The sequence below is a fragment of the Neovison vison genome, chromosome 14 (genome assembly GCF_020171115.1).
Source record: "Neovison vison isolate M4711 chromosome 14, ASM_NN_V1, whole genome shotgun sequence".
NCBI classification, from domain to species: Eukaryota; Metazoa; Chordata; class Mammalia; order Carnivora; family Mustelidae; genus Neogale; species Neogale vison.
This window is the reverse complement of record NC_058104.1, coordinates 1346181-1360240: the sequence shown is the minus strand read 5'-3', so window position 1 is coordinate 1360240 and position 14060 is coordinate 1346181. Positions and strand designations below refer to the sequence as shown.

Genomic DNA, 14060 nt, shown 5'->3' with positions numbered 1-14060 from the left:
ATTCCGTGTTTCAGGTTTTGGAAGGACGAGGAAGACTGTGAACATTTGAGAGGGGAAAATAGGCCAAAGACAGTCTAGCTTTTTACAAAATCAATGTGCAGTCTCAAGCTGTACTGGGGTAATCGGTGCCCCTGGACCCCCTTGCCTCCAAAACCAAAATCTTGTGTCCACAGCAACCCTGGCCCCCTCACCTGCATCAGAGACCCCAAGCTCTAGCGCAGGGCCCTCCTCAAGTGCTGGGGTCCTCTGCCCGTGTGCCTGCAGGTTCCTTCTCACCGACTACAGTCTGTACCACGCAGATACTTAGCCACAGTCCTGAGGAAACAACGCAGCACGAGGACCTGTGGTTTGTTTTTTGTTTTTGTTGTTGTTTAAATAGTTTATTGATTTGAGAGAGAGCGAGAGAGCACAAGCAGGGGCAGGGGCAGAGGCAGAGGGAGAAGCAGGCTCGCCACTGAGCAAGGGGCCGATGCGGGGCTCGATCCCGGGACCCTGGGACCATGACCTGAGCTGAAGGCAGAGGCTCAACTGACTGAGCCACCCAGGTGCCCCCCCTCCCTGGGTACCCATGGTTCTTGAATCAAGCCACATGGGGGTTTTCAGCATAAGAGCTTTAATCAGTATTGCGAAGTGGTTTTGAGTTGGCATAGGCGTCTCAGAGTTCCTGAACACAGAGATGTTTGAGATCATTCAGTTGTTGAAGGAAAGCGTTGTGATTCTGTTTAAGCTGAGAGAGTCCTTCAGAACCAGGACGGAATAGCCACGTGTCTTGCCGCTGCTTCACGGTGACGGTCCTTCAGGACCCATTCTCCCTCCCCTAGTCAGTTGGCTTTCATGGTGACTTCAGAACCTGGTTGCACACAGGACATGGACAGCAGCATGCTCCCCAGGTGGCCGGCTGCCAGAGAAGGTCGCGTGCCGGCTCAGTCGGAGGGGCGCAGGGCTCTCAATCTTGGCGTCGCAAGTTTAAGCCCCACGCTGGGTGTAGAGCCCACTTCGAGAAAAAGGAAAACAAGGAACTGATATTAAAATGTTAGATTATGTGAGTAACTAATGTATTTTGCACAAGTAATTCCTATTACTTGGTTTTCTACTCGCGACATTGACACCCAGTGTGTGGGTTTTCATCACCAAGTGGTTCTCCGATTCTCTGGGGACACGAACTGGGTGTCCTACAATTTAATTTGCTCTGACACCAGCTGTCCGGAGTTCACAAAGACCCACTTCAGGCGTCTAGGCCACCCACACTTCTTTTTCTTTTTCTTTTTAAAGATTTTATTTATTTATTTGACATAGAGAGAGAGAGATCACAAGTAGGCAGAGAGGCAGGCAGAGAGAGAGAAAGGAGGAAGCAGGCTTCCTGCTGAGCAGAGAGCCCGATGCGGGGCTCAATCCCAGGACCCTGGGATCACGATCCGAGCCAAAGGCAAAGGCTTAACCCACTGAGCCACCCAGACGCCCCATAGGCCACCCACACTTCTATCTGACCTGACAGTGAATCCAGGGTTCCCAGGACCCCTCCTCCAGTTTGATAGTTTGCCACGGTGTCTGATAGAACCCAGGAAGAAACTTCACTCACCAGTTAGCAGTGTATTTAAAAGGCTACAAGTGAACAGGCAGATGGAGAGGCGTACGGGGCGAGATCTGGAAGCTCTAGAGTGCAGGGCCTTCCATGCCTGTGGGGTTTGGGACGCACCACCTTCCTGGCATGTTGGTGTGTCCACTAACCTGCAAGTTCTCACGGCCTTTGCGTTTGGGGTTTTTTGGGGAGGACCCATTGGTCGTGGGTGACGGGCTCAGTCTCCAGCCTTCTAATCACACATCCGGTCCCTCCGCCACCAGCCCCCAAGCTGCACGAGTACCCTGGGTGGTGTGAAGCCAGGAGAGGCTGACCGGGGCTGGTCAGGGGGCCTGCAGCTGCTCCTCTCTGCCCCACCGCTCAGCAAACTCCCAGGGGCAGGGTCGAGGAGCTCAGAAACGGTTCTTCTTAGCTGGCGATATCACAGAGACACAGCTGGAAACTCAGGCACCTTCCGTCACTCACCCGCTCTCCAGAGCGTGCTGGCCCGGACCACGTGCGAGAGACCCTGGAGGCAGTGCCCGTCCGGCCGGAGAAGGACCGCTGCCCTGGAGCACTGACTGTCGGAGGAGTGACAGTCGGCCCGTCGTGATGGGATAGCTTTTCCTCTAAAGTCTTCCTTATTACAAAATAAAACATGTATTGCAGAAGATAAAGTTGAGCAAAAACAAGGGAAACAAGAACTGCCAGTGAGCCCCGCACCAGGGTGACGCACAGTTCTGGTCTGTCTTGTCATAGCCACACCTCCCCAAACACACCCAAAGTCTGAGAAAACTGGAGTTGGGTACTGTGTGCTTTTGAAAGCCCACGGACACTGTCACAGCCTTGAGAGCCCGCTCCTTCTCTTTACGATGCTGTTGGGGTGTAATTAATGAAATGATTATATTTATCTTAGAGAAAGTGGGGGGCGATGGAGGGAGAAGAGAATCTCCAGCAGACTCTCCACTGAGCAGGAAGCCCGACGTGGGACTCGATCCCAGGACCCTGAGGTCATGACCTGAGCCTGAAACCAAGAGTCAGACACTTAACCAACCGACTGTGTCCCCCAGGTGCCCCAGTGCAATCAGAGTTTTTAAGGAAACAAAGTTTTTACGATTCAGCCTCCACACCACCTCTGGAGAGGAGACCCGCCTTCCTGTCCCAACCACACTGCTTCTCACAGGCCGCCCGAGCCCCTGCTTGCATTTACTGCGGTGGCGCCTTCTCCCTCCGCCCGGGGTGCTCCAAGTTCCCTGCTGAGTATAGTCTTCTCTCCCGCAGAGTCCGATGGCCAGCTGTGTGCAGTCACATCCGCCCAGGACGAGGAGCCGCCCGCCTGCCCTGATGAGTTCGACGACTTCGTTACTTTCGAGGCAAGTGGTTCTCACTGCGGGGCTGAGAGGGGTTTGACCTGACATGTCTTGCTTTTTGCCTTCTGAGTCCTGCTCTGCTTAGTGGTACCTGGGCTGTTCTGTGGGGAGTGCCATGGAGGGCAGGTCGGGGCTCCCCTTGCAGCCCTGGGCCCATGCTGGGGACTCGGGGGCTCGTGGTTGTGGCCGGAGGTCAGCAGCTGTCTGCCCCACAGCTGCTCACCTGAGGCCATTGGCGGAGACCCTCTCAGCGCGTCTTGTCAGCAGAGGGACAGGCTGTACTGTTCAGGCTCTGCAGTGGTGTTGCTGTCACCTTTTCCCAGGCTGCCAAAGCCAGAGCAGGGGACATGCTGTGAAGTTCTGATTTTATCAAATTTCAGATCATTTTCTGGGTTTAGGGACTTCCAACACCTCATGCCCCTTTGCCACCTGCCACCACGGTTGCTATGGTTACATGGTGTCACCTGTAACTGTGTGTGTTTTATTCTCTGCACGGCAGGGAGGTCTCTGAGCAGCCACAGAAGACAGACCACACGGTTGTGTCACACCAATGGAGGGGTGGTCAGATGCCGGGATAGCCCTTGTGGCTGGACGTGGCATTTTGTCCTAGGATGTACGTCAGAAACTCGGGAGCCCCTGGGGAGCTGTTGCCCAGCAAAGGTGCAGGGAACAGCGCTGGGCTGTGGTGCGGTGGCTGTGAGCCGTGGTGGCTGTGAGCCTCGGTGCCTTGCTAAAGTGAGGTGGAGGCATAAGGCAGCTTCCCGCAGTCCACAGGAGTTCACTGCTTTCCTCTGGAGTCTTGGGTCCTGGCTCTGAGGGGGCTGCTCCAGTCACGGGCCAGCCCACAGACAGCGTGGGTTCACTTCGGCTGTCACTTTTGATGCCACGGACCTCGGGGCCCCTGGGGAGTATTCAGCACTCACAGCTTCATCCTGAAGTACCAGCCAGGTCTGAGCCCCCCAAGGGCAGGGACCACGTGGCATTGCACCCTGTTCGGTGCGGCTGGCGTGTTCATTCTGAGTGTTTGTGACCTGGGGTTTTCAGGTCGTGTCCAGCCGTTGGCAGCTGCGAGCCCGTGTGGCTGGGTGGGGACTGCAGGCATGCGGGACTCTGATGCGCCCCATGTCAGTCGCATGGCCTGCGGGACCGTGTGACGGAGAGAGGCGCTTACCTCACAGGCGTGGGGCGGCTGGCTTGACAGCAGGGCGGCTCTGTGCACCTTGACTTACCTTGGGTTTCCTAGCAGTGCAGCTCAGGTCAGGGGAGTCCTTCTTGCCTTGTTCGGAGCAGCTGGGGGGTCGCAACCCTTGGGCCGAGACGCTTGTGCGGGTCGCATCGGACCTTTTTTTTTTTAAAGATTTTTTTTTTATTTATCCACTTGACAGAGAGAGATCACAAGTAGGCAGAGAGGCAGACAGAGAGAGAGGGGGAAGCAGGCTCTCCGCTGAGCAGAGAGCCCGATGCGGGGCTTGATCCCAGGACCCCGGGATCACGACCTGAGCTGAAAGCAGAGGCTTTAACCCACTGAGCCACCCAGGCGCCCCTCGCATCGGACCTTTATCTCCCCCTCCCAGCAGAGCCGGGCCTGAGCGTCAGTATCTTCCAGTCCGTCCCTCTTCAGGGTTCTGCTAGGGCATTCTGTCATTTCGCATGCTTTCTGTGGAGGTGGGTGTAGTGGGTTGAGGGTTAGTTTCCCAAAAGATAGGATCACTTGGGACCTGTGAACGTGACCTTATGTTGAGAAAGGGTCCTTTACAAGATGAGTGTTTTGAGATGAGATCGTGCTGGGTAGTAAGTAGGCTGGGCCCTAAGTCTAGTGACAGGTGTCCTTAGATGGGGAGACACCCAGGAGCCCTGCGATGGAGCCGTGGGGGCTGAGGGGATGGAGCCACGCGCCCAGGTCTGCCCGGGCCCACCAGGAACTCCCCCACCCTTGGAGCCTTGCTGACACCTCCAGAACCAAGAGGACACATTTCTGTTGTTTGAGACACCCAGTTTGTGGTCGCTTGTTGCGGCAGCCCGGGATACTGACACGGAGTCTGTGAGTCGCTGGTGAAAGGCATCAACACATATTGTGCTTATAGAGCCCATGTGGCCAAAAAATGTGACAGCCTCTGAGGCTGGGACTGCCTCCTGAGCCCTGGACAGTGGGCAGGAGTCCTGTCTGACTCTGGCCCCCCGCCTAGCCTCTGTGCTGGTGGACCCCTGAGGCCTGTGAGAGTGTGGTCCTTCCACCTCTGTGTGCCCTCAGGGACCCAGCTCCACCTTGCACATGTCACCTTCAGAAGGCGTGGTAGGAATCTGATGTTTCAGAGAATGCAAAAGGGATGCTTCTGACTTTTTTTTCCAGAAAGGAGGAAACATTTATTTTTAAGGCTTTTGTTGTTGTTGTTGTTACTTTTGAAAAACAGTTAATACTTTACATTTTAAGAGTTTTAGCCCTTCAGAAAATGGAGCAGATAGCGCAGAGAGTGCCTGTTCTTCCCTCTGCACACCGGTTCCCTGATACAGACGGTCACGAACACTGTGCTTCGATCGGTGTGCTATGTTTGTTAGACTCGATGACCCAGTGTTGATGTCTTGTGGGTAATGGAAGCCCATAGTTGACATTAGAGGTCCCTCTTGGTATTAATGCATTCCGTGGGGGGGGGTTATTATAATTTTTTTAAAGATTTTATTTATTTCTTTGAGAGAGAAAGACCATGAGTGGGGTGGGGTGGGGCAGAGAGGGGCAGAGGCAGAGGGAGATGTAGACTTGGTGCTGAGCAGGGAACCTGATGAGGTTCTTGACCCCAGGACCCGAGCCGAAGGCAGGCGCCCACCGACGGAGCCCCCTAGGCACCCTATGTGTTCTGTGGGTTTGAGCAAGTATCCAAGGTCATGTACTCACTGGTTGGCACCATACAGAGGAGTTTCGCTGCCTCCAGCACCTTCTACTCCCGGGATTCATCCCCTTTTCCCCACCAGAGCCTGGTGGCAGCTGATCTTCTGCTGTCTGCACAGTTGTGCTTCTTCTAGAATGTCACAGAGTTGGAATCCGGTGTGTGGCTTTTGCTGACTGGGTTCTGTTGCTTAGTTATATGCATTTAAGCCTTTTCCATGTCTTAATGCTTTTTTTGATCTTTAGATGGAACTTTCAGGGGATTGGAACCAAGTACTATGAAACTTATAGAAAGATGTTCTTTCTTTCTTCCCTTTTTGTAAAGATTTTATTTATTTATTTGACAGACAGAGATCACAAATAGGCAGAGAGAGAGGTGGGTAAGCAGGCTCCTGCTGAGCAAAAAGCCCGATGTGGGGCCAGGACCCTGGAATCATGACCTGAGCTGAAGGCAGAGGCTTTAACCCACTGAACCATCCAGGCGCCCTGAAAGATGTTCTTTTTAAAAAATCTTGCACATCCTGTAATCTTAAAGTTCAGTAAAAATGTGGGTGGAGGTGATGTGCCTTAACACCCAGATATCCCATCTGGAGACCCTCTGCCGGTGAGCTTCAGTGCTCAGGCAGCCTGTGCTGACCCTGATGAGGCACGCAGCAGTGTGGGTCAGGGATGCCTGGGTGGTTCCCCGCTGGGCTGCTGCTGGGCTCTCCTTTTCTTCTTGTTTGCTCTTTGCTTGAGATGCCTCCTAGGAGAGTGACTGATGGGGCCTTTCTGAGAAGAGGGGGATGGGGTGAGGACTAAGTAAGATTTGTCCCATTCACGGGAATGCAGAGGGGTGGGCGACGTGCCCAAGGCCCCTGCAGCCTGCCTGGGTGAGCTCATCGCTTGGGGCAGTGGGAGGGTCACAGAGAACAGACACAAACAGGGATGATAAGAATTGTCCCTGCTGTGCCTCCCCTGTTCCTCCCTCCTTCTCCCACTGAGGCCTCTAAAGGAAAGAGCCGCCTTAATAAAATGATGGGGACTGTGTCTTTTGTGCAAACTGTTACAACAAAGGTTTGAAAGTCAAGAACAAAAGCCACTGTTCTGCAGTCTGTTAAAAACCCAACAAGGACACGTCCTGAACTTTGCTTTCCTTCCCTGGTCAGCACAGCAGGACGATTAATGGAGCATGTCTGGGAGCAGGTTAAACTTTCCCCAAGCTGCGATGTCCCTTCAGGTGAGCGTGCAGGTTTTGCCAGACCTCAGCAGACTAGCCAATAGAAGGCCACAAGGTTAGTCGCGAGAAGCTAGTGACCGCTCTGGACAGGCGTCCCCAGTGTTTGCGAGCACACCTTCCCAGAGCTGGTGTGTAGAGCCAGGTGAGGCCTGTTGAGGCTGCAGGGGCTGGCGCCTGAGGGTGCGAGGAGCAGTCGGTGTCCCTCAGAGGGACCATGACCTGGGCAGTGAGGATACCGGGCAGCGTTGGGCACGTGTGAGCTCCTCGCCTCTGGCTCTGAACCCAGTGTCCGTGTCCATCAGCAGATCCTTTGTCAACTGGGGAAGGTAATAGTAGCATGCAGCAGAGTTTTCCAGATGCACTTGGATTTTCCAATGAGTTCATCTTAACATTTGTAATTTGTAAATATTTTAGAAGAAGATAGCATAGATTTGCCTAGATTTGTGGGCTTCTGGCAAAGTTGGGTCCTTTGTGGTGGCAGATACGAGCTGACCGGTGGGGTACGTGAGCTGGTCCTGTGTCTCGTGTGCACTACGGGGAGGCGCTCTTCTCTGGCAGGCAGGTGTAGCCAGCTGCTGTGGACAGCGGCCTGGCTTGCTGACATTTATTTGGGGCAGATGCTGGGGGTGAGCAGGGGAGGCAGCACCCATGGGCTGAGCGGGTCCTGACCCCCTCCGGCTGCAGGTGCAGAGGGGGCCTCCAGGACGCGGTTTACCATTTGGGCAGAAAAGGTGTAAGCGCAAGCTTGAAGCCTTCAGTGAAGTGAATCTGTGCTCTCTTGTTCGGCTCTCCTTCAAGGTGGGAGGAATGGATCTGTGCATCCATTCTGGCGGGGGGCAGTTATTATAATTTTTTAAAAGATTTTATTTATCTCATTGAGAGAGAAAGACCACGAGCGGGGTGGGGTGGGGCGGAGAGGGGCAGAGGCAGAGGGAGATGCAGACTCCGCGCTGAGCAGGGAACCTACAAGGTTCTTGACCCCAGGACCCGAGCCGAAGGCAGGTGCCCACCGACGGAGTATTCCATCGGTGGGCACCTGCCTTCAGAGCCTCGGACTGCCTGTTGGAGAGGAGGGCGAGTCGCCCGGAGCAGAGTGTGTGTGCCCGGCCTGCGGCAGTCAGGCTCGTCGTGCAGCGTCCGTCTCGTGCTTTCTGTGTCCGTGGAGACGGGCTTCCACCCTGAGCTGGCCTGTCCAAGCGCCGGGGGCTTTGGCTGCAGCCCTGGCCTCAGCTGCACGGTTCCTGTGAGCTCCTTGCAGGCGAGATAACCAGGCCCAAGAGCCTGCACCTTCTCCCCTTCCCGGGAGGAAAGGCTCTGCTCTGTGCTGAGCTGGCCTGCCTGGGTGCACAGGAAGTGGCCTGTTGACGCCTGGGGCCCGTGCCGGCGGGGGGCAGCGCTGTGCTACTTCAGCGGTGCTGGTGGGTGGGCTCTTTATGAAGCCAACCTCAAGAGTTAAGTGCTTTTCTCTATAGGAAGGCATCTCAGGGTCCGCAGTCTATGACTTCGGGGCCCTCGCTGGGCCTGCCGGCTAAGGATTGCAGTGTGCAGTCCTGCCTGCTTCTGGGGTCTGAGGACTGAGTGGGTGAGGGAGGGAGGGCTGCTGTGGACTGTCTTGCAGACAAAGAGCAGTGGGGTTCGGGGGGTCTTCCTCCTGTTCTTGGGTGGTTCCCAGGCATCACCCCCTCTGTGAGTGTACGGTGCCATCTGGGCAGCAAACCAGCAGTCAGCCCGCAGCAGACGTCGGGAAGCGGCTGTGGACCTCGCGCCTGCTCTGTTGCGCTTCTTCCGCGGGCTCAGCTGACGTGCGGGTGCCTGCCCAGCTCAGCGGCCCGTCCCTGCCCGTGCCACCCGAGTGCAAAGCCAGCCCTGAGCCCGGCCGGAAGCGATACCTGCTCAGTGACAATGACCCACTGAGAGTGATTTCCTGGGTTCAGATTTGGAAGGGAGGGTTTTAGGGGCTCCTCAGTAGCCTTCCATTCCAAGGAAGATGGGTTCTTCCCTTGGAAACATGGGTGGCGCCCTTCCTTTCCTGTCATTCCGCTGTACTCTGGTCGCACACACGGCTGGGACTCTGAGCCCACAGGGACTGGTGAACCCCGCAGTCTCCCACGTTTCTTTCCGTACCGGCCTGTGTGGTCTCTTAATCCCAGTCTCGTCTTGCAGATGAGGCAACAGGGCTTGGAGTGGTTGGGACCCTTGTGTGGGGTCACTGGGCTGGTGGACGGCAGATGGAGAATGGACCCTGGCCTGTTATCGGTGCACTAGGGTGCCACCAGCTCGGCCTGGGCCCTTGATGCCTCTTCAGTGGGGCAAGGAGCCATGGGATGCAGCCTTGAGAGGCCCTCAGAGTTAGTGGGGGACCAGTCTCTTCTTGTTAGCACAGCACCTCCGAGCACACTGTCCTCTGGTGACATCAGAATGACAGGACAGAGTGCACCTTTTCCAGCTGCTTTTCTGGAATCTTAATTGTTCTCAAGGTTTTTTTTTTTTTTCTTTAGAGAGATCACAAGTAGGCAGAGAGGCAAGCAGAGAGAGAGCTGGAAGCAGGCTCCCTGCTGAGCAGAGACCCCCCTGATGAGGGGCTCAATCCCAGGACCCTGAGATCATGACCTGAGCCGAAAGCAAAGGCTTAACCCACTGAGCCACCCAGGCACCCCTGTTCTCAAGTTGTTAACCTCGAGATTATTTTGAGCATGAAGTGTTGGCTACTTTCCCTAACCAGTGCAGTTGCGTTGTAATTAAAGCTGAGAAGATGAATTGAAAATGGCTTGTGAAATGATTCTTTGAGTTGAAATAATTTGCACTGTGCTAGATACTGGGCACTGGGTCTAGAAGAGAAAACAAAGATAGTTTTTGTGGAAAGTAGACCTTTAACCAGTGAATGTAATGGGTTGGTTAATAATCGATGGGTTAGTATTTGAGGTTAGACCCCAGAGTTGAATTTCAAAGCTGTAGCCACATCGTACAAAACGGGCACTGACGGGGACTTTTTTTTTTTTTTTTTTGGACAGAGAGAGAGAGAGAGAGAGAGATCACAAGTAGGCAGAGAGGCAGGAAGGGGGAGGGAAGCAGGCTCCCTGCTGAGCAGAGAGCCCCAGGTGGGGCTTGATCCCAGGACCCAAGATCATGACCTGAGCTGAAGGCAGAGGCTTAACCCACTGAGCCACCCAGGCGTCCCGACGGTGACTTTTTAATTAGCGTGTTCTTGCACAATTCTTCGGATAGAAATCATCCCAGTGCTGCTAGACACACATGAGGGGCCGCACTGGGACTTGTCCCATGGTGTTGGGACCCTCCTGTCCTTTAGGTATGCTTACCCAGCTAACTTTCAGAATTGCTCTAGTGGTTTTTCTGCTGTAGAACAGGGGTCTGTGTTTCAGTTTTGAAAACTGTTGGATATTCATTCGTTCCCGGGTTTCAGCCCAAAAAAAGAAACCAAACCCAAAAAGCCTGTTGGATTGTTTTGTTAAGCTGATATTTCTGCTTAGAGGTGTGGCTGGGACCCTGCCTGAGGCTGTCTCTCCACATGGTGTCTCAATGCCTGCAGTAGGGTACTGTGGGGCATTGAGGTTCATGGACACGGGGTCATTTCAGGGTATGGGACTGACTGCTGGCACTCTCTCCTAGGCCAACGAAGTGACAGACAGCGCATACATGGGGTCCGAGAGTACTTACAGTGAGTGTGAGACCTTCACCGACGAGGACACTAGCACCCTGGTGCACCCGGAGCTGCAGGCCGAAGGGGACGCGGACAGCGCTGGCGGCTCAGCCGTGCCCTCCGAGTGCCTGGACGCCCTGGAGGATCCTGGCCACGGCGCTCTGCTGCTGCTCCCCGGCAGGTCTGTACCCTGGCTGCTGCTTCTAGGACACCGAGGGGACGTGTCCTGTGGGTGCATTGGGTTTGTGGAGGGGTTGGTATCAGAGTGCTGCGGGGTCCTTCTGGGACCTGGGGAGAAAGCAGACCCTCCAGCGTGGCCTGAAGTCCCGCTGAGAGCCTGTGCCCACTGCCCAGCGTGTCCGCCGGCAACAGCCAACCACCTAGGAAGGAGGCATTCCTGCCGGCAGCAGACAGCCCTGGTTGTACGCGCTGCACAATGTCGAGAGAGACTTGAACCTGGGTTTCTCACTGAAGTTCTTAGAAACCAGGGCAGGGCACCATGTTCCGGCCATATCTCTCAGCAGAATCTTAGAACCTGCTTGTCTTGGCCGCACCTCTCCCCAGATCTTCTGATCCTATCCCCCCTTCTCCTGCCCCAGGCGTCCCCATATGTTTGCAGACCAGCGAAGGGAAGGGGCAGTGCCCAGCATGTGCAGACCTGGAAGAGAACTTGCACCGGCCGTGTGCCATGTGGAAGCCATGATGCTTCCCAGCTTCGGGGGTGGTTAGGTGTTATCTCGTGTCGCTTGTGTGGGTTTTGGTCCTCGTGCGGCCTCCCAGAGTTGTAGGTTTTTCCTCTTTAACTGAAGTACTGCGCAGTGGCGTGTAAGTGCAGGTAGGCCAGCCTCTCGTGGGTATCCGGCTGCGGATGATGGCCGTGCTGTCCCCGGGCTCGCACCTTCGTCACAGTGACCACACAGAACTGTAGCCTTTGTACACTGGCTGCTTCTGCCTGGCGCCGTGGCTGTTGAGCTGCACCCCGAGTTCTGTGCTGGTTGTCCGTCATCTTCATTATTGTTACTCTGAGGCGTGAGCGTGCTGTAGCTTTAATTCATTGCTGGTGGCCATCTGGGTTGTTCACAGCTTCGGCTTTATGAACGACGCTGCTGGAAACACCACGTGTCTGGGTGGCCTGTTTGTCCCTAGGAGTGGGACGGTGCTGCCTCTGCAGCATGCTTGTGGGGCTGTGGGACCGGTACAGACCGGGCTTCTCGTAGGTGCTTGCCTGCCCGCTGCCTCTGGGCCTCTGCTCCTTTTCTGGAGGGTGGGCAGTCGGGGTGCAGGGGCGTTCTGACTTGCATTTTCAGATGAGGGCCTTGTTTGGCGTCGTTTGCCACTTTGATCTTTTTTTGCAAAGTGACTTTTATACCTGTGTTTATTGCAGGGTTCTACAGACTTTTTCTGCAAAATGCCAGATAATACATACTTTCTGGCTTGTAGGTCATACAGTCTCAGTGACAACTCCTCGGGCTTCGCTGGGCAGGTTGTGGTTACGGTTCACAGCCGTGCCCCAGTCCGACCTTACAAACACAGGCCATGGGTTGTCTCCCATCTGTTGGTGTCTCCCATCTGTTGGGTTGTCATCTTCTTTTGATTTGTAGGAGTTTGGGTTCTTTTTTAAGAGGCTGTTTATTTGAGAGTGTGAACGAATGAGAGGGAGCACTAGCTGAGGGAGGACCTGGAGGGGGAAGAGGGAAAGGGAGAAGCTGACCCCTTATGGAGCAGGGAGCCCGGCCCGGGGCTCGATTGCAGGACCCCCAGATCGTGACCTGAGCAGGAGGCTGACACGAACCAGCTGAGCCACGCAGGTGCCACCTCTGTACTGTTTTAGAAATTGTGCTTGCTTCATAGGACTCTGATGTTTACTTCCATTTTCTTTCAAAAGCTGTATTTTTGCATCTCTGTTCAGATCTGTCATCTCTCCATAACTCATTTTTGTGTGGGGTGTGAGGTTGGGGTCGTTTCCCAAATGAGTCTCCAGTCGACTCAGCCTCAGCTTTGAGTGGGTTCCTCCTTCCTTCACTGTCTGGTGTCCCCGTGGGCCTGGGAGGCCGCTGAGTGTGTGTGGGCCTGGGGCTGGGCTGCGCAGCCTGTTCTGTCTGCCTGTCCTTGGGTCAGTGCCACACAGGCTCTGACTCCAACGCGTTGTAGGTCAGATTGCGCGTACGTCACCCTCCAGTCCTCTTCTTCAGGGCTGTGTTGGTGCCTTTGGCCCTTTGCCTTTCCCTGGAGGCTTTAGAATGTGCGTGTTGGTTTCTGGATGAAGTCTGCAGGGCTTCCGGTTAGCATAGTCGCGACACAGGTCATTGCGGGGGGAATTAGCATCTTCTCCGCGTACCGGTCTTCCAGTCTTGGAGCAGAGTATCTCGCTCCGTTTATTTGTATTTTTTGTTTATTTTCATTTAATTTTGTTTTTAGAGACAGAGCGGGGAGGGGAGGGACAGCGGGAGAGAGAATCTCGAGGAAGCTGCATGCGCAGCAGGGAGCCTGACATGGCGTCGATCTCCTGGCCCTGACATCAAGACCCGAGCTGAAGCTGGACGCTCAGCCACCTGAGCCACATATATACACATATAAAGATGCCCTCATTTATATGTGTGTGAACGTATTTACGGGTGTGCTTTTAAGGACTGTAAGAAGTAAGGGCTCATCCCCACTTCAGTTCGCTCAGACTCCGTTGTTTCTGAAAGCGGGTACGTGTAGGACCGTGGAAGTTGTCCTTGGTGGCGTCAGGACCGCTCCTTGGATGCGCGCATTTGTGGGTAGGAAATGGGAACTTGGTCCGTCAGCTGCGTTGGTCTGCGGTACACACACGGATCCAGTTCCCATCCCTCACTGCCTGCGTGACAGTCACTGGGCTCTCTGAGGCCCCCTTTCCCCTTCTGAGAGGGGCAGCTCTCAGGTTCTCAGCACCCGCGGAGTTGCTGATGGCGGCACGGCTGTTTTCTTCTGCCCCTGGTGGAGCCCTGAGTCCCCGCCTTTGGCTCAGCCTCTGCCAGTTCCAGGCGTGCCCCGGCATCTCCCTGGCCCCGTGACCCTGTGCTCCGGAAGCTGGGTGCAGAGAAGTGCGTGATCTCCCTCCCAGAAGGGGGACAGGTGCTAGCAAGCCCTTGACGTTCCCTGATTGGAGTCTGCTCTTCGGAATTTCACGTCATAGCACAAGTCTCGCACCCACACTGGCCGGCAGCCCCAGGAAGAAGCATGGGGAGCACTCGCAGGAGACAGGGGCCTGTGTCTGCTGCAAATTCCTGATGTGTGGAGTTGCTGAGCACATGGGGGTGTGCTGGAAGTGTACAACGGACCCCAGATTTCAAAGACTTGTTATGAAATAAAGAATCTCGAATATGTGCCTGGGTGTCTCAGTTGGGGAGGCG

General features: G+C 55.0%; 1 protein-coding gene across 1 annotated transcript in view; it reads left to right on the top strand.

Annotated features, from left to right (window-relative positions):
- The window catches only part of RAB11FIP3 (RAB11 family interacting protein 3), a 77558-nt gene that overhangs the window by 42887 nt on the left and 20611 nt on the right, over nucleotides 1-14060 (top strand). Inside the window, exons 3-4 of the mRNA XM_044233972.1 lie at nucleotides 2840-2931; nucleotides 10656-10867. Of these exons, the coding sequence (XP_044089907.1) occupies nucleotides 2840-2931; nucleotides 10656-10867 (304 nt within the window). The remainder of the gene's footprint in view (nucleotides 1-2839; nucleotides 2932-10655; nucleotides 10868-14060) is intronic.